The sequence below is a fragment of the Erpetoichthys calabaricus genome, chromosome 17 (genome assembly GCF_900747795.2).
Source record: "Erpetoichthys calabaricus chromosome 17, fErpCal1.3, whole genome shotgun sequence".
NCBI lineage: Eukaryota > Metazoa > Chordata > Cladistia > Polypteriformes > Polypteridae > Erpetoichthys > Erpetoichthys calabaricus.
This window is the reverse complement of record NC_041410.2, coordinates 84617240-84639395: the sequence shown is the minus strand read 5'-3', so window position 1 is coordinate 84639395 and position 22156 is coordinate 84617240. Positions and strand designations below refer to the sequence as shown.

The following is a 22156-nucleotide window of genomic DNA, read 5'->3' as shown; positions in this document are numbered from 1 at the left end:
TCCTGGCCAGGAAAGGGAGAAGGATCCATCCCGGCAGGGACACCAGTTAGTCCCTCACAGCTTATACCGTAGACTTTAATGAGCATGAACCCCTTGGTGTGCGGAGCGTGCCCACTTTTACGTTCATAAATGGCGCCCACTCATTTCATGAATGCCGCCCCTCAGATGATGGCATCCTATGTTGCCTAATGGAACAACCAGCTCTGTGTTTAACTAACTGTTCATATAAATTCTAACAAAAGATTTAACTTGGCTGGCCATGAGGACTGTAATAATATGTGGTGTTTCTATGAATATTTTGGGATTCTGGCACATAAAGGTTTCCGATTCTAACGTTTAATTTATGTTTGGAATTATGGTCGTAAAATTTGATTTCTTTAACGTCTTTCTTTGTTTTAATTTTCATAACCCTGTTTTGAAGGTCACGTGACACCACTCGTCACGTTAAAGATGTAATTAATGCGACCGCACTGTGCGTTATCCCTCAGTGTGTAAAACTCCTCTCAGTCTTCTCGGTGGTAGGATTGTCTTCTAGCACAAGTTACTTGTTAACAGTCGGCTTCTGCTCGCACTCGTCTCTGTGGCCGCACAGCGTCTTGTGGGAACCTGCGGCACAGCAGCTCACTTCTCCTGCTGTTTGAAAGAGAAGCAGCTGAGTGACATAACGTTGATGTTGAAAAAATACAAGCAACTTACCTTGCCGCATGAAAGCTGGCTCGGTGACACTTTATGTTACGGTGACTAAAATGTGTACTCAGTAGATTGCACCAATGTCTGTAGATTATAACGATTCAATATTTCTGTTATGTTTGGAAGCAGCCCACAATTTTATGTTGAGATTTGAAATCTTCTTTGAAAAATTCTACGTTTCAGAAATTCGAACTTCAATTAGCCTTAGACCCTCCACAGCCAATAACAATTAACAAGGGGACTTGAAGCTTTACATCGCTTGAGGTGGAATGTGTTGTCTGTGAAAGCAGTTTGAGGCTTGTGATATTGAAAAATGACATTAAGAAAAATATTTTATGTACATTACAGATGAGATTAGACATTGTGGACTATGATATTTGCTGATGACATTGTGATCTGTAGCGAGAGTAGGGAGCAGGTTGAGGAGACCCTGGAAAGGTGGAGATATGCTCTAGAGAGGAGAGGAATGAAGGTCAGTAGGACCACCATGACAGAATACATGTGTGTGAATGAGAGAGAGGTCAGTGGAATGGTGAGGATGCAGGGAGTAGAGTTGGAGAAGGTGGATGAGTTTAAATACTTGGAATCAACAGTACAGAGTAATGGGGATTGTGGAAGAGAAGTGAAGAAGAGAGTGCAGGCAGGGTGGAATGAGTGGAGAAGAGTGTCAGGAGTAATTTGTGACAGATGGGTACCAGCAAGAGTGAAAGGGAAGGTCTACAGGACGGTAGTGAGACCAGCTGTGTTATATGGGTTGGAGATGGTGGCACTGACCAGAAAGCAGGAGACAGAGCTGAAGGTGGCAGAGTTAAAGATGTTAAGATTTGCATTGGGTGTGACGAGGATGGGCAGGATTAGAAATGAGGACATCAGAGGGTCAGCTCAGATGGGACGGTTAGGAGACAAAGTCAGAGTGGCGAGATTGTGTTGGTTTGGACATGTGCAGAGGAGAGATGCTGAGTATAATGAGAGAAGGGTGCTAAGGATAGAGCTGCCAGGCAAGAGGAATAGAGGAAGGCCTAAGAGAAGATTTATGGATGTGGTGAGAGAGGACATGCAGGTGATGGGTGTGACAGAGCAAGATGATGAGGACAAGAAGATATGGAACAAGATGATCCGCTGTGGCAACCCCTAACAGGAACAGCCGAAAGAAGAAGAAGACTAATGCGCAGTGCTGGTCAAAGACAATTTGGAGCCCCTAGGCAGGGTTGATGGATGGGGACCCCTAATAGTGCATGCCCCTTCAGTTTGCACATAGGGCACCCCTTTATGCATATGAGACTTTAAGGAGTGCTTGGTGTGCAGAGTGTGCGCACTTATATTTTTCATAAATGCCACCCAACAGTGTAATAACACCTGCTCAGTACCATCAGAGTTTGAAGATCTGTTCCCCTCCGCTATACTTTCATTAACGGTGCCCACTTATTGTCTTCATAGTTTGACAACCCCTGGTGTTTGGGCCGCGAAACACAAATGGCTCACATACCTCCAACATTATTATCACACTTCTGCAAGTCTGAATGGTCCCTCTTGGTAGCCCTTAACTTTCATAAATGGTGCCCCTCAGATGAACGCCTATGTCGCATAATGGGTTGACTGGCTCTACTGATACATGTAATGACATTTTTGAATATAATTCAGTGTTACAAACATTATTAATAAAAAAAAAAAAAATGTGATAATGAACAATTTGAAAAAGTGTCTAGAAAATTTAAAACTCTCCCACCAGCTGTCTAAGATTTGGAACTCGGAATGTTGTGGCATGCTGACATTTTCTTACTTGTGTCCTCTATGCCAATTCTCAGCACATTCAGGGTTGCTTCACATTCAAATTATGAACATCTTTTTGTTGTTTTTAGGGTCACGCTGGCTTGATCGGTTTGATTGGACCTCCAGGAGAACAAGGAGAGAAGGGAGACCGAGGTCTTCCAGGACCTCAGGGACCGCAAGGGCCAAAAGGAGACATCGTAAGTGACATTTACCTCACTGAGCTTGCTAAGTCGGTGCAGGTGCTTTTGGTGCCACTTTTATTATTATTTCATAACTGGAACTGTAAGTTTGATTTTTTACATTTCACATCGGGCAATCATGGAGTTAAAAAAATGTGTTTTTATAAAGGTGAAGCCAAAAGCTTCCAACGCTCTTAATAATGGAATGGAGTCATTATGGGTCAAGTGCATGAGTGCTGGATGAATGGAGAAGAAAATTAATTTATAATCTGGGGTAATCAATTTATGACATCACCCAGGTGCAGAGCTGTCTCACTAGGATGTCCTTTCTTGATTGAGAGGGTGATGAGTGACCACTTGAGCCTGTTGGGGGATGAGGATCCGGCCGCGTAACCTACTAAGCATTTCACTATATATAAAATCCAACGTGCGTCCGTCTATCTGTCTGTCTGCTTTTCGTGAGAGAACTACTTAACAGATTTAGATCGGGTTTTTTTCTATAATTTGCTTGAACATTCTGGTTCATTTTGCGACTTCTCTCTTCGTGCTGAGAATGATAGTTAGCTTGCGGCAAAGATTTATTCACGCGAATCCAAAAGAGAGGCTGTGAGTCGAGGGGAGGGGGAGGCGGGACCTGGACAGGGCCCTCCTCACTCACGCACCAGCCTCCATTCGAGTTGCTCTGCCTCTCGCCATGTGTTGGAGCGCACCTTGCCTCCGCTTAGCTAGCAATACCTGTTTGTTCAGCAGACATTATCATCTAGAGGAGGGTTAGGCAATGTCAGTCCGGGAGAGCCGCAGTGGTTGCAGGTTTTTGTTCCAACCCAGTTTCTTAATGAGCAATCAATTATTGCTGATGAAACACTTATTGCTTAAGTGATAGTTTGATGCTTCATTTTAGTGGTCTCGCTTGTTAAGTCTCCCCGCCCTTAATTGCTTATTTCAATCTTAAACAGCTGCATTCAGTGTGTTAATAGCTCCTTATTAGCAATAAGATGTAAATGACAAAGCGGCCAGAAGTTCTCCATCTACCTTGTTTCCATGTGTGTTCATCATGCAATTTTTGATTTGATTTAATAAAAAACTTAATAGAAAATGTGACAGACTGAAAATGATCAGTTTTAGGCTTCAAATCATTTGGATGATACCCTTGGAAAGGAAACAATGTACAAAATAAGAACCTAACATTTTAGACTAACAAGCCATAAAATTAAATAAGGTCTGAGATTTGCAATCATTGGTTTCTAATGAAGCAATTGGGTTGGAACAAAAACCTGCAGCCACTGCGGCTCGCAAAGACCGACTTTGCCAACCCCTGATCTAGAGATTTGTTAAAGAGTAACGTTTAACATTTTTGAGAGAGAGATCAGAGCTACGTGTGTTTGCTGATTGGCAGAGATATTACGGCCACGTGCTCTTCTCCTCACGTGAGGGACACTCTCCCGTCAGAACTGAACACGATCAGATATACAGTGCCAACGTTTGACCTACCTTCTGCTTGGCCAGAGATACCTTGCCAACTTATTACATTTTTGGCAAAGAGATCACAGCTACATTCTCACCCCTGATAGCAAAATCAAAAACATTGTATATCATTTTGAATTTCCCCTTGGGATTAATAAAGTATCTATCTATCTATCTATCTATCTATCTATCTATCTATCTATCTATCTATCTATCTATCTATCTATCTATCTATCTATCTATCTATCTATCTATCTATCTATCTATCCTACCTACTACACTAAAACTAATATCTATCTATCTATCTATCTATCTATCTATCTATCTATCTATCTATCTATCTATCTATCTATCTATCTATCTATCTATCTATCTATCTATCTATCTATCTATCTATCTATCTATCTATCCTACCTACTACACTAAAATTAATATCTATCTATCTATCCTATCCTACCTACTACACTAAAATTAATATCTATCTATCTATCTATCTATCTATCTATCTATCTATCTATCTATCTATCTATCTATCTATCTATCTATCTATCTATCTATCCTACCTACTACACTAAAATTAATATCTATCTATCTATCCTATCCTACCTACTACACTAAAATTAATATCTATCTATCTATCTATCTATCTATCTATCTATCTATCTATCTATCTATCTATCTATCTATCTATCTATCCTACCTACTACACTAAAATTAATATCTATCTATCTATCCTATCCTACCTACTACACTAAAATTAATATCTATCTATCTATCTATCTATCTATCTATCTATCTATCTATCTATCTATCTATCTATCTATCTATCTATCCTATCCTACCTACTACACTAAAATTAATATCTATCTATCTATCTATCTATCTATCTATCTATCTATCTATCTATCTATCTATCTATCTATCTATCTATCTATCTATCTATCCTACCTACTACACTAAAATTAATATCTATCTATCTATCCTATCCTACCTACTACACTAAAATTAATATCTATCTATCTATCTATCTATCTATCTATCTATCTATCTATCTATCTATCTATCTATCTATCTATCTATCTATCTATCTATCTATCTATCAAGAGCACCTCAGATACAAAAGTTAACAGTATAAATTCTTCTCAAGAGAAATTATTACATTTTTAAAAAATGTTTTTATTAATTTTTAAAGTTTGTCCTGTTTCACTACTATGGGGCATAGCCACAGGGGACAGCTAGTAATAAATAAAAATGAAATATTCTTGGTGTCACTAGCGATGTTTAGTAGGAGTCTACTTGGACCTCAAGCAGATGAAATGGAAACACTGGCAGTGCTTACAGAGTAACGTGGCACACATTAAGTGGCATTATGGCAATATGTAATGGTGTCAACAAGGACTCATTTTGTCCTAGAGGGACATCCTTGCCAATGAGAAGTATGTGAGGACTGACCAGGATATGGATGAGGGAGTGAGGACTTGTGTTGGGGTAACATACAAGAGCTCAGTTAGAGGAGGTTGGCACCAGGGATCTCCTTGAAGTCCTTACCTCTCTGGATATGGTTTTGTCTTGATAGAGTAATATTTTACTGTCCTTTTCCCTTTTGTATTATTAATGTGTAGCCTCTGTCAGAATACCTCAGATCTCCCAGACTTACCACTATATTCATAAATAATAACAATAAGCAAAATACAAGTGAATATTGGCAACCGTACAACCTGATAAATGCTGATGTGTAGTTTCAGGCGGCACACAAAGTTGTTAGTTACTTAAAATGTCTCTGGTTAAGGCATCATTTGTGGTCAGCTTTCTTCAGAACAGGCCACATGCCTGTCTCAGTACGGCTGCCCTCTTCATTGTGTTGTCCTTTTCAGTTCATGGTGTGTGAGATGATCATTCAGCAGTTTGGTAAGAGAGAGAGAGGGTGAGGTAAAGCAAGCAAATTTATAGGTTTTCTATCCAACCCCTAGAGCCAATAGGGCGTCATGGTACTTAAAGGCTTCTGATACAAGACAGTTCCAAACAGCCATACTTCAGATCAATGGGGGGACAGAACACCTTCACACCTGCCACCCCCAAAACCATATGTTGAGCTGAAGTTTGCCAGCTAGGCTTTCCAGTGGGGGTTGATGGAAAGGGTCCTGCAGAGCGTCACTGGCCAAACTTGTTTGAGCCACTTCCCCCAACCCTGTCATAAAATTACAAAGACTCAGTCCTAAAGACTGGGGTGGGTGGGGGGGTCTTAACCATCAAACCATTGCTGCTCTTATCAATAATGTAACACTAACATTCCATTGCTATGTCTAAGTTACAAATAAAGACATACAAAATATTTATCAACTTATATGCAAAATTTCACACCACAACAAAGACCAATCCCCCCGGTGCAGGTTTTTTTGTTCATGACGTTGTGTTGTGCAGCACCAGAACAGAGGAAATGGAGAGGAAGTTGGAAGAAGGCAGAAGGGCTTTGGATGACTGAGGGTTGAAGATACATAGGAAGAAGACAGAATATATGAGGGTTAATGATGATCAGGATTCAGACGTTTGCCTGCAGGAAGAGCTATTGGAAAACAGAGGAGAAGTTGGAATATCAAGGATCAGTGGTAGTCCAAGATGGAGAATTAGAGGCAGAGATAACCCATAGAGTGCAGGGTGGATGAAACAGTTGGAAGAAGGTATCAGGAGTATTGTGTGGTGGGAGAATTAAGGCGGAGGTTGAAGGTGAGATGTTTAAGACCACCAATGATGTACGGAGCTGAGACACGGGCTGTAAAGGGAGAGCAGGAGAAGAAGTTGGATGTGGTGGAAATGAGAATGTTGAGCTGGAAGTGAATACTAAATGAGATAAGCAGAGGGAGATATCAAAGAAAGGTTGAAGTGGTATGGATGTGTGACAAAGACAGACAATGAATATGTGGGGAAAAGAGGGAAGGGAATGCAAGTAAAGGGGAAGAGAAAGTGTGGGAGGCCAAAGTCGAGGCAGATGGATAAATTGAGGAAGATCTGAAGGAAAAGAGGCTTGACTGGCATAGGAGGAGGTGCAGGAGCTGAGCTGCGTGGAGAATGGTTGATCAAACACATTGACCCCACAAAGAAGTGGGAAAAGAAGAAGAGGAAGAAGAAGAAGGACATCCTAGCAAAGCCCATCTTAAAGTCTCATTACGAAATGGTAAAACAATGAAGGGTCCTGCCATGATGGATATACTGTAACTGATAGGAATCCAAGATTTTATGAAGCAGTTTTCTTTGTTTTGCATCAACAGGGAGAAACTGGAGTTGGGGGCCCGACTGGACCTCCTGGGCCTCAAGGCCTAGCCGTAAGTATGGCTTCCTTCTTTGGTTGTCTTATGTATGTTATGCTTTCATTTTTAAATTCAACTTTTTATACGTTATATGGCTCCTTGTGTGATGATCGCGGCGTTAAAGCACTTTGTGTAAAGATGTACGGCAACAGCCCTACCTGGTGAACTTCAGCAGATTTCACTCCCTCTGCCCAAAGAGATCTAATTATGGCGCGTTGTTCAACAATGAAACAGCGGAGCGTACACATTCATTTGACTTCAACCAGCCTAACGTACAGTATGTTGAACTAACCGTCAAGCCATGACGAACGTGAAGAAGTATTGTGTCAGCTTCTACCCGTTGTAGTCTCCACGTACTTTGCAAGTGTCCCTTGTATATACAGTGTGCGTCATTGAACAGTTTAATGCAGCAGGCCAACCAGAGCAATATGCTAAGTGCAGTCACTTTTATTAAACCGCTAAATGCAGAAAACCAAACGTACCAATGTGATTTTGGGCAGAATAAAGTGGTTAACTGCATCTCTTTATGTGTCTGCCATTTCTTGTATTCATAGTAATTAGTATCAATGCTCAACCAAAGTGGTGGCTCTCAGGCTAGAGATCTGCGACTCATGTGCCTCAATAATGGCTGCCGTCGCATCAGTCAGCTGTATGCTGCACATTGCTTGGGGCTGAAGTGTCTGAGAAAAGCTCTATGTAAATGTAAAGCATTATTATTATTATTAATATTAATATTATGTCGTGGCGCTCCTCCGTTAGATAAAGCAATTGTATTTAAAAAGATGGTATAAAGAAGAGTATGCGGGGTGCGGAATGAAGACTGTTTGGTCCTCAGTTATTACAGGCAGAAAATCAGCTACTTCAGTATTTCGCTGTCTATTTTAAATACCAATGAATGATAAAACATAGTAAACAAAAAAGTAGATGTAAAAAGTAAAACGTAATAAAATGTAATAAAAAGTAAATAATAGATTAAATTACATTAAGACCTCGTCAAAATCAGTATTATGAATTACTTTATCCTCTAACTCACATTCTAGAAAAGTAGCTTTTTTGCATTTCTGTCCGCATATTGTTTGGGATATTTTCATCTTTTTCATTTATTGGTTGATTCTCTTTGTTCTTGATTTTTATTATATGCAGTTCTTCTTTGTTCACTTTCTTTTTTTTGGCGTTCATTTTTGCCACTCTGTTGAACAGACCATTTGCTTTTCTGCATTGCCATTCTAACGGACTGCGTTGAAGGGCGAGTTAGCAGTACTGAGAGTGTCACAGGGAGGTCGGAGAGGGGACGTGCGCAGCAGGAGTAACGATTGGGCGAGGGACCGCTATACACTGATGCGGCTATAACCGGATTTTAAACATGCTCTAAATTACACAGGTTAAAATAGGCCAAGAATAATGCTTCACGGGCTTAGCCATTTGTCGTATTTAACTGCTAAATCCAGCAGGCAAAAGAAGGCCACTACGTTAAGACGATGCTCATTAGTCAGCCACACTCCACTGGCTGCACTTAACTGGTAACTGCTGAACCACCGGTACTTATTGATTCACATACTGCACACAGTAAAAATTAAAAGCAGTATATCACCATCTCTTTTTTAATAGATAGATAGATAGATAGATAGATAGATAGATAGATAGATAGATAGATAGATAGATAGATAGATAGATAGATAGATAAAATATGGTAATGTGTATTTTTGTGGTGTCTAATCATGGTTGTCTTTCTAACAGGGTCCTGCTGGTCAGAAGGGCTCCAAGGGTTCCAATGTAAGTCATTTTTTTGTCTTGCTTGTTAATACAGTAGAGTGATTGTGTCCCATCAAAGGCAGGATGCTATAATTCTGAAAATGTCTGCTTGAACAGTAACAGGCAGTCAGCGACAGGATTCTCTGTGATTCACAAGGTCACTTTAATGAGCCATCAGTAAATGTGAAGGACAGGTCAGGGCTCAGGCAGGTGAATGCTGGGCATCCTCCATATTTATATAAAAGGGAAAGAAAGAAAGAAAGAAAGAAAGAAAGAAAGAAAGAAAGAAAGAAAGAAAGAAAGAAAGAAAGAAAGAAAGAAAGAAAGAAAGAAAGAAAGAATAATGGCTTTTTTTTACACCTGGGGCTATGTTTGGTGCAGTTGTATTTGAGGTTTGGGGTCTGAGATGACCCTCAGTGATCAGGAGCCCTTATTTAACTGCATCAAAAGAAATAATAAAATTAATTAGGTCACATATCTTTATGCAGCAGCCCTGAAGAACATAAGAGTCACACAAAAAATGCTCAGAACATTTCAAAGTAATAACTGCAAAATAAGAGGTGCTTCATAAAATACATGATAGATAGATAGATAGATAGATAGATAGATAGATAGATAGATAGATAGATAGATAGATAGATAGATAGATAGATAGATATTAATTTTAGTGTAGATAGATACATAGATCAATTGATCTTGTGCATGCTCCTCATATGCAGTGCCTATAAAAATATTCACCCCGTCAGAAGTTCTCACATTGTATTGTTACTCAATTGTTAACTCCATACCAACATTGAAGCACAGTAGATTTGTTTTTTTTTCCTTCTGACCTCAATCAAGAAGGAAGAAAGTGAAAAAAGATCTCTGCCAAGTGGTCTAAATCAATTCAAAATAAAAACACAAAATAATTGATTGCCTAAGTATTCATGTGGATGTCATTTTCAGAATCCTACCTCCATCACCATAGTCCTTCAGTGTCAGCTCCAAATCAGACTTCTTTATCAGTTTACTTCATGAATGTGGTCGACAGTAGGACTTTAGGGACCTTCAAAATTTGACTTGATGTTGTTTAAGTAAGAATTAAATACATAGGACTGGCGAGCTTTAATTGGGCTGAATGACCCGTTCTTGTCCAGATTGTTCTGATGTTCTAACAGGATAGAGGTACACAGCCAATCAAAGAGGCCATTTCAGTCACACAGACGAGGTCCTTAAGCAAACAGTTGCTGCTGCCTTTCCTCATCTTCTCAAGGTCCACTTCCTGCTGTTTCACTGTGCCACAGAGATTTTTGTACAAACTCACGCTGACTGCCATCCTTCATTTGACAGGGAGCCATCGGCCAACGAGGTGACCCAGGACCCCCTGGCCTCCCCGGACCTCCTGTAAGTATCCCTCCTCTAATACTTGGTTATGTGCAGTGCATGTCCTCAGACTAAATTAGTTGCCTTTGGAGGAGCTCCGTTCATCCTTTTCTAATATTGGAGTCTTAAAATAAAGTTTCTGAGGTGTGATTGTGTATTAGACTACCACAAAGCCAAGGACATTTTTTTTACATAATATTTTTATAGTTACGTTTTATTTATATGTATTTTTCTTTATTTTTTTATTAATTTTATTCTAATCATTCCATACAAATAGATTAATTAATACAAAAAAGAATTCAAACCCCACCCTTGAGAAGGAGAGTGTGGCCAAAGGAGAATTGCTTAGGGCTTTTTAATAGGGCAAAAATAAACAAACAAAAAAAAAAAAAGGAAAAAATATATATATATAAACTCCATTCTTCTAGCTATAATTTTTGAGAGTATCTTAACATCATTATTCAGGAGTGAAATTGGTCTGTATGATGCACATTGTAACAAGTCCTTATTTTGTTTAGGAAAGCGGTGATTAATGCATGACGAAAAGTGTGAGATAGAATTTGATTGTCTCTAGCTTCTGTAAATGTTGCCAATAAGAGGGGAGGTAGCTCAGTGGAGAATTTCTTATAAAATTCTACAGGGTAGCCATCAGGGCCTGTTGATTTCCCGCTTTGAAGTGACTTTATAGCATCTAGTAATTCTGATAGGGTCAGAGGTTTATCCAGTTCCTCAACACTTAAAGTATCTATTTGTGGTGTCTGTAATGTATCCAGAAATGCATTAGATTGTGTGTTGTCTTCTTTGAACTCAGTAGAATATAAGATTCTTTAGTAGTCTCTAAATGCATGCATTATATTTTTATGGTCAATGATTTCTTCTCCATTCATGTTGGTGATTACTGGGATTGCATTGCGAACTTCTTGCTTGTGGATTTGTTGAGCTAAAAGCTTATTAGCTTTCTCTCTGTGTTCATAGTAATGATGTCTTGACTTAGAAATAAGTTATTCAGTTTCTTTAGTTGTCAAGATGTTGAGTTCTGTATGCAGGGCCTGCCTTTTCCTATGAAGAGCCTCACTTGGATGCCTGGCTTGTTCTTCATCTATTCTAGTAATTTCGCTTCTTAGCTCTGACGCTTTCTTGGTTTCTAATTTATTTCTGTGGGAAAGATATGAAATAATCTGTCCTCTTAAGAAGGCCTTTAGAGTTTCCCAGAGTGTTCATGTAGAAACCTCTGTGGGTGTGTTTGTCTCTATGAAGAAGCTGATTTGTTTGGATATAAATTCTGTGCAGTTCTCATCTGCTAATAGAAGAGTGTTAAGACGCCTTCTGCGAGGTGAGTGTGAGGGGCTTAATGATTTTAGCTCCAAAACTAGAGGGGCATGGTCGGAGATAACAATTGTGTCGTATTTGCACGTTTTAATCATAGGCGAGAAATTATTATCTATAAAGAAATAATTAATTCTTGAGTAGCTATGATGCACTGGTGAGTAGAACGAATATGTTCTTGAGTTTGGGTTAAGAAACCTCCAGGGGTCTGATAAGTTGTGGTCATTTACAAATATATGTATTTTTATATGTATATATTTTAAATAGTCATTTTATATATATTTATTTTTAAGTTCTGAAGAGTAGTTTAGCAAAACTAGCAGTAGAAAGTCATTACTTTAACTTGTGTCACAATGTCGCACCTCAGGGATAAGAAGATTTTTAAGGAAAAAGAAAAAAAACAAAGATGTGACAAACATGTAATAAAGGGGAATTGTTATTGAATTTTTAGTTATAAAAAATTACTCCAATCTTTATAAGTTAAACTAGCTTTTTGCAACAGTGCAGTAACAGAGCCTGAATTCCGTTTCCTTAAGACGTAAAAGATAAATCAGATCCAAGTGTGGCGTTTTTAGATGTGTTGGTAAATTTCCGAAAGTTAACTCTTTGTGGGCACACGTAGCGACACATAAATCAACATAAAATGTCTGTTGCTGCATGCTGTGGCTGCTGATGCCGCGTATTCTCCATTTCAACAGCCAGCATGAATGTGCAGCGAGCCGGCTGTCTGGCTGATGGGTGGTGGTGACAGTCGCTAATGTAATGCAGTCTAGTTTGTTCATCTTGTCATCATAAGTGGCGGCCCTCCCAGGTGAACATTGCCATAGGAGCATCTGCTACAAGAACGTGTTCAGCACCACGATCCACTGGGGACCAATCTGCTGATGCCAGTACCTTACTTTGTTTTCGATCTCGATCTCCAAATCACTTGCATTAAAATTGGAGTTCAGCAAGTCAAAGTCCGATTCAGCGATAATATGTAAAACGTTGTCCATGGACTATTTTGCTTTGCACCTTCACTTTGGTCTTTCGCCAGATGCCATTTTAGATCTTTTTTGCTCATCGCTACTCATGCGCACGAGAAAGAATCTGAGTTCAATCGACGAAGTTCTAGTGAAGAGAGTCGAACTGAAATGTAACGGCGAGTTTTGTGGTCGTTTATTAGCTGATTACCGTCCTCTACCCCTGAATTTTGACAAAAGTCAACATCCACCCTGAAAGAGTTAAAGGACTACACCACCCAAAAATGACCTGCCTACGAATACGGAATGAGTAGTGAATTAGCTCATTAAATAATTGTTATCTAAGAAAAACTGGCCTAATAATCGATCATTTTTAACATTCCTTAATGGATCTGTTTGAGAATTTTAAATTGTTCTGTTCAAGGGAATACTCCACCCAAAAATATGATCTACTAATCTACTAATTCTAAAAGGGAATTCACAGAATGAACAGTCAGACAGCCATTTTCTAACCTGCTTAGTCCTAAACAGGGTCTCGGGGGGGGTCTGCTGGAGCCTAACCCAGCTGGCATAGGGTGCAAGGCAAGAAATAAACACTAGACAGGCCACCAGTCCATCACAGGGTGAACTCACACTCACACTCACACACACACACGCCAGGGCCAATTTAGCATCGCCAACCCACCTAACCTGCATGTCTGTGGACTGTGGGAGGAAACTGGAAACCCACTCAGACAAAGGAAGAACATGCAAACTTCAATAGTCAGTCGGTCAGTAATTTTCTATCCTGCTTAGTCCTAAACAGGGTTGTGGGGGGTGGGGGGTCTGCTGGAGCCTATCCCAGTTACAACAGGACGCAAGGTAGGAACAAACCCCGGACAGGATGGCATTCCATCACAGGGCAAACACACACACACTCCAAGCACACATACACATACACAAGCACAGCCAATCAATCAATCAATTAAAACAACATTAATGACAACATCGGGTGGAAGCATTGACTTGCCTGATAGCAATGGGCAGAAAAGACCACCCCCCAGCCGAGAGGCAATTTTATTTGAAGAAATTCCAAAAGGGCAGCACTTCCATTAATAGCGTAACCAAGTTCAGCTCGCACACGTGGTTGCCCTATGTGTCGAATCTCAAGGACTAGTTTGCCCTTCTGGACTTCTTCCTGCCTTGTCCCGATTGCTGCTGGCCCCCCACACGTCTGGTTAGAGAAAGTTATGTTACATAAAAAAGAAAATGCAAATAGCGTAAGAAATCAAACAGACTAAGAGTTTGAGGCACTACCCCAGTGACTCCATATAATTGAAAATAAAGAAAACCTGCCACAATTGGGGAGACGCTTTTCTCAGATGTGAGTTGTCTACTGAATTGGCTCAAGATGGCAGATCTTCCAGTCTTAAGTCCTTCTGGCAGGAAGAGGCGGGTCCAGGTGATGGACATCAGGAAGTGACTTCAGTGGTGGTAGAGCTGTCAATCTTCCGGTCTGCACAGAGGAGGAAGAGAAAAGGGATTGGCACACAGCGCCAACCCCTGGTGTGGCAGGGAATTACAATCGTCAGAGCCTTTAAGCTGTCCCTTATGCACACGTGGGTGACAATAGAAAATGATTGTTTTGTTTAAGAGGACAAAAGGATGTCTAAGCTTTGAACACAGAATTGCTCAGAGTTTTCATAATAAGATGCTTAATGAAGTGTGGACAATAAAGACCTAAATATACAATTTCTGCCTCATTTAAACTTTAGAATATCGATTGTTTTCAAGCTTATGACCTACATTACTTTACAACATTTTCTTCTCATATTTTATACAGAATATGTTTAATACATTTTATTACATAACATAATAACTGGGTGACACGGTAGCACAATATTTCCTTTCAACCTTGTCATGATGTTAAATCTCTCAGCCATTCTTAATTGTGTTCTCCTAAAGTTTTTTTTTTATTCTTTTAACTTACCCAGGGCCCTGCGGCAGACATGATTGAACCCTTGCCAATTCAAGGAGAGAGAAAGAGGCGACGGCACACAGAGAATATACAAGAAGACCAGATCATGAACGATGATGGAAGCAACGTCAATGGCATGGAGGAAGTCTTTGCGTCCCTCAATTCCATGAAGTCAGAGGTGGAACAAATGAGGAAGCCTTTAGGAACCCAGGAGAGCCCGGCCCGCACATGCAAAGAGCTGCAAATGTGCAACCCCGACTTCCAAAATGGTATTTCACAAATGACTTCATGTCCTGCACATGATATTTAATTCATCTAACTCTGTGTTTCCTAACTGCACCCGCATGAACCAAATAGAATAGAATAGAATAGAATAGGCTTTGTTAGCACAGGTACAGCCAGAAGATGACTTTCCTTAATAATATGATAAAGCAAATTCAAGGAATACACTCAAAAATGGCGCTAAGGGAATCATAACAGAAGAGAGCTCACTTGTCATGCTAGTCTGAGCCTGACCCTTTCTTCCTACTTCAGGTGAATACTGGATTGATCCCAACCAAGGCTGCCACAGAGACTCCATCAAAGTATTCTGTAACTTCACAGCAGAAGGGGAGACCTGTCTCTATCCAGAGAAGAAATTTGAATCGGTGAGTATTTCAATTCAAAGTGGTACAAGTGGCAACACTGCGGGTACAAAGGACGAGATTCTACACATCTCAAAACTTGACAGTCTTCTGGCCTTAACATGCCTTCTGTAACACAAAAGACAGGCTGCTCTCTGATCCTGTTTATTTAGAAGTACAAATCCTATTTGATAGAACCTATATACGAGGGGAGACCCAAAAATAACCAGAATTTTGTTGTTGTTAGGTTATTTATTTATTTCCAGTTATTTTTGGGTCCCCCCTCGTATATATATATATATATATATATATAAATTATAAATACTATCTATCACTCAATCATATCCTGCCTACTATACTAAAATTAATATCTCTCTAGTTATTACATGGTACATTTCATATATATAAATTATAAATATCTATCTATCTATCTATCTATCTATCTATCTATCTATCTATCTATCTATCTATCTATCTATCTATCTATCTATCTATCTATTACATGATACATTTGTATATGTATATATATAAAATATAAATACTATCTATCGTTCAATCTTTTCTTGTCTACTATACTAAAATTAATATCTCTCTAGTTATTACATGGTACGTTTTATATATATAAATTATAAATACTATCTATCTATCTATCTATCTATCTATCTATCTATCTATCTATCTATCTATTACATGATACATTTTGTGTATGTATATATATAAAATATAAATAATATCTATCGCTCAATCTCTTCCTGTCTACTATACTAAAATTAATATCTCTCTAGTTATTACATGGTACATTTCATATATATAAATTATAAATACTATCTATCTATCTATCTATCTATCTATCTATCTATCTATCTATCTATCTATCTATCTATCTATCTATCTATCTATCTATTACATAATACATTTGTATATGTATATATCCATCCATCCATTTTCCAACCTGCTGAATCCGAACACAGGGTCAAGGGGTCTGCTGGAGCCAATCCCAGCCAACACAGGGCGCGAGGCAGGAACCAATCCCGGGCATATATAAAATATAAATACTATCTATCGCTCAATCTTTTCTTGTTTACTATACTAAAATTAATATCTATCTAGTTATTACATGGTATGTTTCATATATATAAATTAAAATACTATCTATCTATCTATCTATCTATCTATCTATCTATCTATCTATCTATCTATCTATCTATCTATCTATCTATCTATCTTTTTTGTTTTTAATTTTAGGTGAAACTTGCATCATGGAGTAAGGAAAAGCCAGGGAGCTGGTTCAGCGAATTTAAACGTGGCAGAGAGGTAAAAGCCATGATTGTAAATGTATTACTACAGTTACTAAGTTATCGGCAACAGCATCTTCATTTGTGCTGAGGTATGGTTTTTAGAGGAAAATGTGTTGTTAAAAAAATCACAAATAATATTGGTGAGCAGCCTAGATTTCCTTTAAATGAGCTGATATTACAAAATAGATATGAAACGGTCATGAAGTGGGAACTCAGGAGTTCATCACAGACAAACAGAGCAGACGGCCTTCTCATGCTCTTTTGTCCTTTTCACCTTTCATGGATGGAGTGTTGGATGGAAAGGTGATGCGCTTGTTAGCCTAACATATCACAAAATTGCTATTCAGTCCAGTACTTGCATGTAAAGAACACCGCAGTACATTGTATATTTACAATATAATAGAACTGATTGTACTGTGCAAAGTATACAATGAAGTAAATTAACTTCTATAATGTTTATTATTGTGCACAAGTAAGTGTGTAATCACCCTGAAGAACCAGGCAGGAGGAAGCTTGTTCATGCTTCTTTAATTTCTCTTCATGAAGAGGTAGCACCCCGTCACAGCAGTCTCTTAAGGGAATGTTCCGTGAGCAGAGATGTCACAGGATGGTCACAGAGCAACGTTACAGTCCCATATTTCTAAGCAGTGCTGAATTAATGCTTACTCAACCTCTGACGTTTACTCTGAGATTTTCGTTAGCTTACACGCCTCTTTTACACCTAACTAAACGTCTCATTCTGCTACATTCTTTGTCCTTCTCAATATCTCTTACATTCAGCTCGTCTCCTTTTATTGAATTTCCAGTGTACGTGACAACTATCAAGTCTTACAGTTATACTTTCTTTCATCATCACCTAGAACATTCTGTCCTCTTGTTGCTCACACACCCTTCATCTGCTTTCGTAACTCTTCACGATACTTTTTAGATAAATGCTATATTTTAATGTGGAAAGCATACCAAAACACTTTATACGCAGTAACTCTATCACCCCTTGAGCGTCTTTATTTTCTTTGTTGCATTTCTTGGTCCAAAAACCTGAGATATCCGTCATTAGGATGTGTTTCTTCCATCGTACTTCCAGCATCTCCAAATAGTTGTTGCATTAGTGCTGCTGAGTTTTTATTCGTCTGACTCTTTCTCAAATGAATTTCATATTTGTCTCTTAGTTGCTTGTCATTAGAGTGAATAATGACATCACCAATGTTTCCACCAGGTTAAGTGTGTTTCTCCTTTGGTGTGTAGATACAAACACCTCAGGGGATACTGCGTATTCTTCTCTACGTTAATACCCAAAACATGATTTGTCCAGAATGATTCACACGGACTTTATTTACTTTAATTTTATTTGTCCTTAGTTCACCTACATAGACTCCGATGGGAATCCAGTAAGCGTGGTTCAGATGACCTTTTTGAAGCTGCTCAGTGCCACAGCACACCAGACGTTCACCTACAATTGTCAGAAGTCAGTAGCCTGGTACGACTCTACCTCAGTCACCTACAGCAACTCCCTAAGGTTCAAGGGTGGCAACCATGAAGAGGTATCTCACAACAAGACGCCAACCTTCATCAATGCCGTCTACGATGGGTGCCAGGTGGGTACTGTGCTCAAGAGTTGCCTTTTGTTCCCCCAAGCTGACCAACCTCAATGGTTATTAATTTATTTAGCAGACAAGGTTGGACTGCAGTTGAAGAAAAGTCCCATCACATCGAGAATTGTGATAGTCCAGTGCCAGAATAAAGAATTCAATGACGTAATTAGTAAGGAAGGGTCGAATCCTCTGAATATTAAGGGAAAATAAACATGATTTGGTCATTGAAGAAATATATTTCATGAATGAACGGGAGGAGTCCAGAGTCACACCAAATTTCCTGACTATGTCCGATGGAGAAATTGATGGTGATATCCCCCTCTAGCGGCGATTTTTGGAAGCGCTTTGGAACTCCTCGGTGCTTGGGATTCCTATCCTCGCATCAAAGCCTTGTAAAATTGAATTCGCCTAGTTCACACCCCTAAAACACTCCCCAAGCCCACATGTCTGCCAATAGTATATACTTGTTTAAATGTACAGACGACCCCCAAAATTTGCGGGGGTTACGTTCCTAGAGCACCAGCGAATTGTGAAAAACCATGAATTTTGGATGTGGTCAAAAAAATAGCTTAAACTCTAAATATGCCCCCAAAACACTTTAATTTAATTTCAAACTCAGCTTAATACATTACCCTAAAATAAAGAATGTGAAATTAAACCCGTATACTGTACAGTACTGTACTGCTATGTCTCCCGCAGTGTTAGAATGTAAAACACCGATGTTACCGCTATATGTCCTGTAATTCATGCAAGCATATTTTCTTTGGTTTGCGCTGTCGTTTTCTTTGGTATAAGTAGGGTAAATACGTAATAATTTAATTTAATAAAAATACAGTAAAATGTACGGGTACTCACCAATAATGAATGATATTGATTGATGATGATGATAATTAATTAGTTGTGCAGTACGATGAAGGTATGTAATGATGATAATGACGACACAGCAAAGCAGAGGATTTACAGCTCCTTGGGTGGCTACTGTGACATTACTTTTTATTTCCTGTAGCAAAACCAGTAGTTCAACCTTCTCCTGGACTGTCTTAAACTTTTTCTGGAGCTTAGACCTTAAGCTTCAGAAGGTGCAGGGTGTTTGGGCGGCATCTTAGGGCTTTAAGAAGAACAAAATGAAAAACACGCGAACGCTCAGCGAAATATTCAAAATAGCTACACGCAATAAACGGTTATGATACGGGAATGCTGAGCTGCATCTGCCGGAGAGCCATCACAGAGCAGCAGCCAATCAGCAGCAAGGAGAAATGAATAACGCTCTCGGATTGGCTACTTTCACCAGCACAAGCCGCCTTTTCCTCTACAGTTGCTTGGTGTTCTCTCTACAGTACAGTATTGCCATGAAAAAAGGCCATAAAAAAATTACAGAGGATATACGCGGTTTCCGCTAACAATTATTAGTTAGGTTCTAAGGAAAAGTCGGCGAACGACTGAGTCCGCGAACCCTGAGACTGTGACTTCGTGGGGGTCTACTGTATACCATTTAAGAAAAGCAACCCTAGCACAGCACACATTCGGGAAACACAGTAAAGGCATGGAAGATTGTGACATGTTTGATGTTGTGACTTATGTTATTAAAATATAATTTTAATCATTAATTTTTTTTTTTTTTTTTTTTTACTTTTTTTCTAGTCCCGGAAAGTCTCTGATCATACTGTCCTTCAAATCAGCTCCTTAAAAGTGGATTTCTTTCCAATCAAGGATGTTGCCGTTTCAGATTTTGGACAGTCAAGCCAGAAGTTTGGATTCCAGGTTGGGCCTGTGTGTTTCAATGGCTAAAAAGGATCAAAGAAAACAATTTGTTAAAACTGAAATAAACAAAGAAGCAAAAAAGAGAGAAAGACTCTGCTACAGTTTCCTCAAGCAATATTTATATATATATATATATATATATTTTTTTTTCTTTCTCCAATTGTGGTGGGTTTGTGGTATGTGTTTTTTTTTTGTACTTAAAAGAAAAAAAACAAAAACAAAAAATGAAACGCTGAAAGATAGGCTTGTGTCTTATGACTTGATGAACTAATGTGATTGGACATTGTACTCACACACCCCCTTTAAAAGAAAAAAAAAAGTCAGTTAGGCGGTCACTTGACGACAGCCATTGTACTTTTGAATTTTTTGATTCTGCGTTTCACATCGTCATTATCCACTTTTCATGGTGTGCCTTGCTTTTTTTTTTTGATATTAGGTTTCACATGGTTCTTTTTATTCAGGAAATAAAGATGGCAAATGTAATTTATTTTTCATTTTAAAAATGACATGTGAATTGTAACATTGTTTACAGCATTCTTTCTTTTCCTTTGTATTCAGTTTGCTTCTACAAGGCTAACCAACCTATAAGTGGATCCCCGCAGGCTTGCCCTTACCTCTATTTTCTATCTATCTATCTATCTCTCTCTCTCTATATATATATTATAAATTCATTTTCTTCTTCTCTCTTGCACAAAGCACTGAGGTGTGCCTTGCTGCTTTCAGTGCATCACTGACTGCCATGATTCCTCTTTAAAATGTGCCTCCTCTGTTCTTATAAAAAGGGAAAATGAAGAGTGTTGCACGTTGCTTCATGAATCATTATGTACTGTATATTGTGTTTTGCCTTGATGATGTTGTTGTTGTCCTTTTTAATTATTTTAATTATTATTATTTTTTTTATTTTTTGCTCCTCACTGGTGCTAATATATAAACAAAAAAAAAAATTCCAACCTTTGAGAGACAAGAGTGTGTGGAGTAAAGGAAGCGTTCAGTCACTCATCCCGTTGGGTTTTCAGGTTACAGACGGGACAGGGAGGCTCGGCAGGAAAGGCCGTCTAGACGGCTTCACTTTTGAACCCCCCCCCCCCTTTCAAATTGTAATAATGACCCCGAGATTATAATAATACAAAAATCAAATTCAACTTACAAGAAATGTACTTGATGGTGTTCAATACGGTGCCTTCCCCCCTATAGATATTCACCATTTTGAAACTGGATGTTAAGCGATGAACGGCCAACCTGACATTTGGAGTATCGGGCCTCCACAGCTCAAGGTGAAACAAAGAAAGCAGGGAGAGTAGAAGCTTTTAGAACCTTTAGAGCTTATAACTGGAGATATCAACATGACCAACGCTCAAAGCACTTTAATCTCCGTGGACTTCAATGGACGGGTTTCGTCATCTGACGATGTGCTGCATTATTCTGTGCTGATGTCCCAAAGTAGGCCTCGGCTGTTTTGGAGTAGTTCATCGATAAACTGAAATCGACGAGGTAAGTCATGTCGTGCTGCGTAGCAGGGTGTCACCACACTGCCTCTGTGTTTCTGTGAGTGAAATCCTGGCCATGAAATTACAGAAATGCATTTTAAATCCTGATACTCATCCCAGCCTATGAAAAGAAGCGTCACGGAAACTGCCCGAGCCTCCCGTCCCAGTCGAGTGTTTTCATTTCGTAATTAACAGGTAAAGCAATGTCATTTTTTTGAATGTTCTTTTCCATGGTGCTAATGTATTATACCAAACCTGTATTTAAAAATAACAATAAAGTGAAAATATACTTTAGTTTTTGTATAGTCAATAATATGGTGTGTGCAGATTATGGCCTGAGCGGTGCTGGTTCTGTTGTATTGTATTGATCCTCCTTCTTTTTGACACCCACTGCATGCCCAACCTACCTGGAAAGCAGTGCAGGATTTACGTATAAACTACACAAGCTATAGCTTAGGGCCCCCGCCTTCTTGGGGGCCCCCAAAACAAATTGTCCGAGTGAGCAATTGTCATATATACTTAAATATACTACAGCATTATTTGTCCCAATCAGGCCCGGCCTTAGGCATAGGCGAAGTAGGCGACCGCCTAGGGCCCCGGCATCCGGGGGGCCCCGGATCGACTCCTT

The 22156-nt window shown here is 39.2% G+C and overlaps 1 protein-coding gene across 4 annotated transcripts in view; it reads left to right on the top strand.

Annotated features, from left to right (window-relative positions):
* The window catches only part of LOC114667466 (collagen alpha-1(XI) chain-like), a 377917-nt gene extending 356095 nt beyond the window's left edge, over positions 1 to 21822 (top strand). For all 4 annotated transcript variants that reach the window (XM_051920865.1, XM_051920864.1, XM_051920867.1 and 1 more), the window contains 9 exons: positions 2550 to 2657; positions 7370 to 7423; positions 9146 to 9181; positions 10490 to 10543; positions 14784 to 15036; positions 15302 to 15414; positions 16636 to 16704; positions 18047 to 18283; positions 19922 to 21822. In XM_051920865.1, coding sequence (XP_051776825.1) covers positions 2550 to 2657; positions 7370 to 7423; positions 9146 to 9181; positions 10490 to 10543; positions 14784 to 15036; positions 15302 to 15414; positions 16636 to 16704; positions 18047 to 18283; positions 19922 to 20068 — 1071 coding nt within the window. In that variant the 3' untranslated portion in view covers positions 20069 to 21822. The remainder of the gene's footprint in view (positions 1 to 2549; positions 2658 to 7369; positions 7424 to 9145; positions 9182 to 10489; positions 10544 to 14783; positions 15037 to 15301; positions 15415 to 16635; positions 16705 to 18046; positions 18284 to 19921) is intronic.
* The last annotated feature ends 334 nt before the right edge of the window (positions 21823 to 22156 follow it).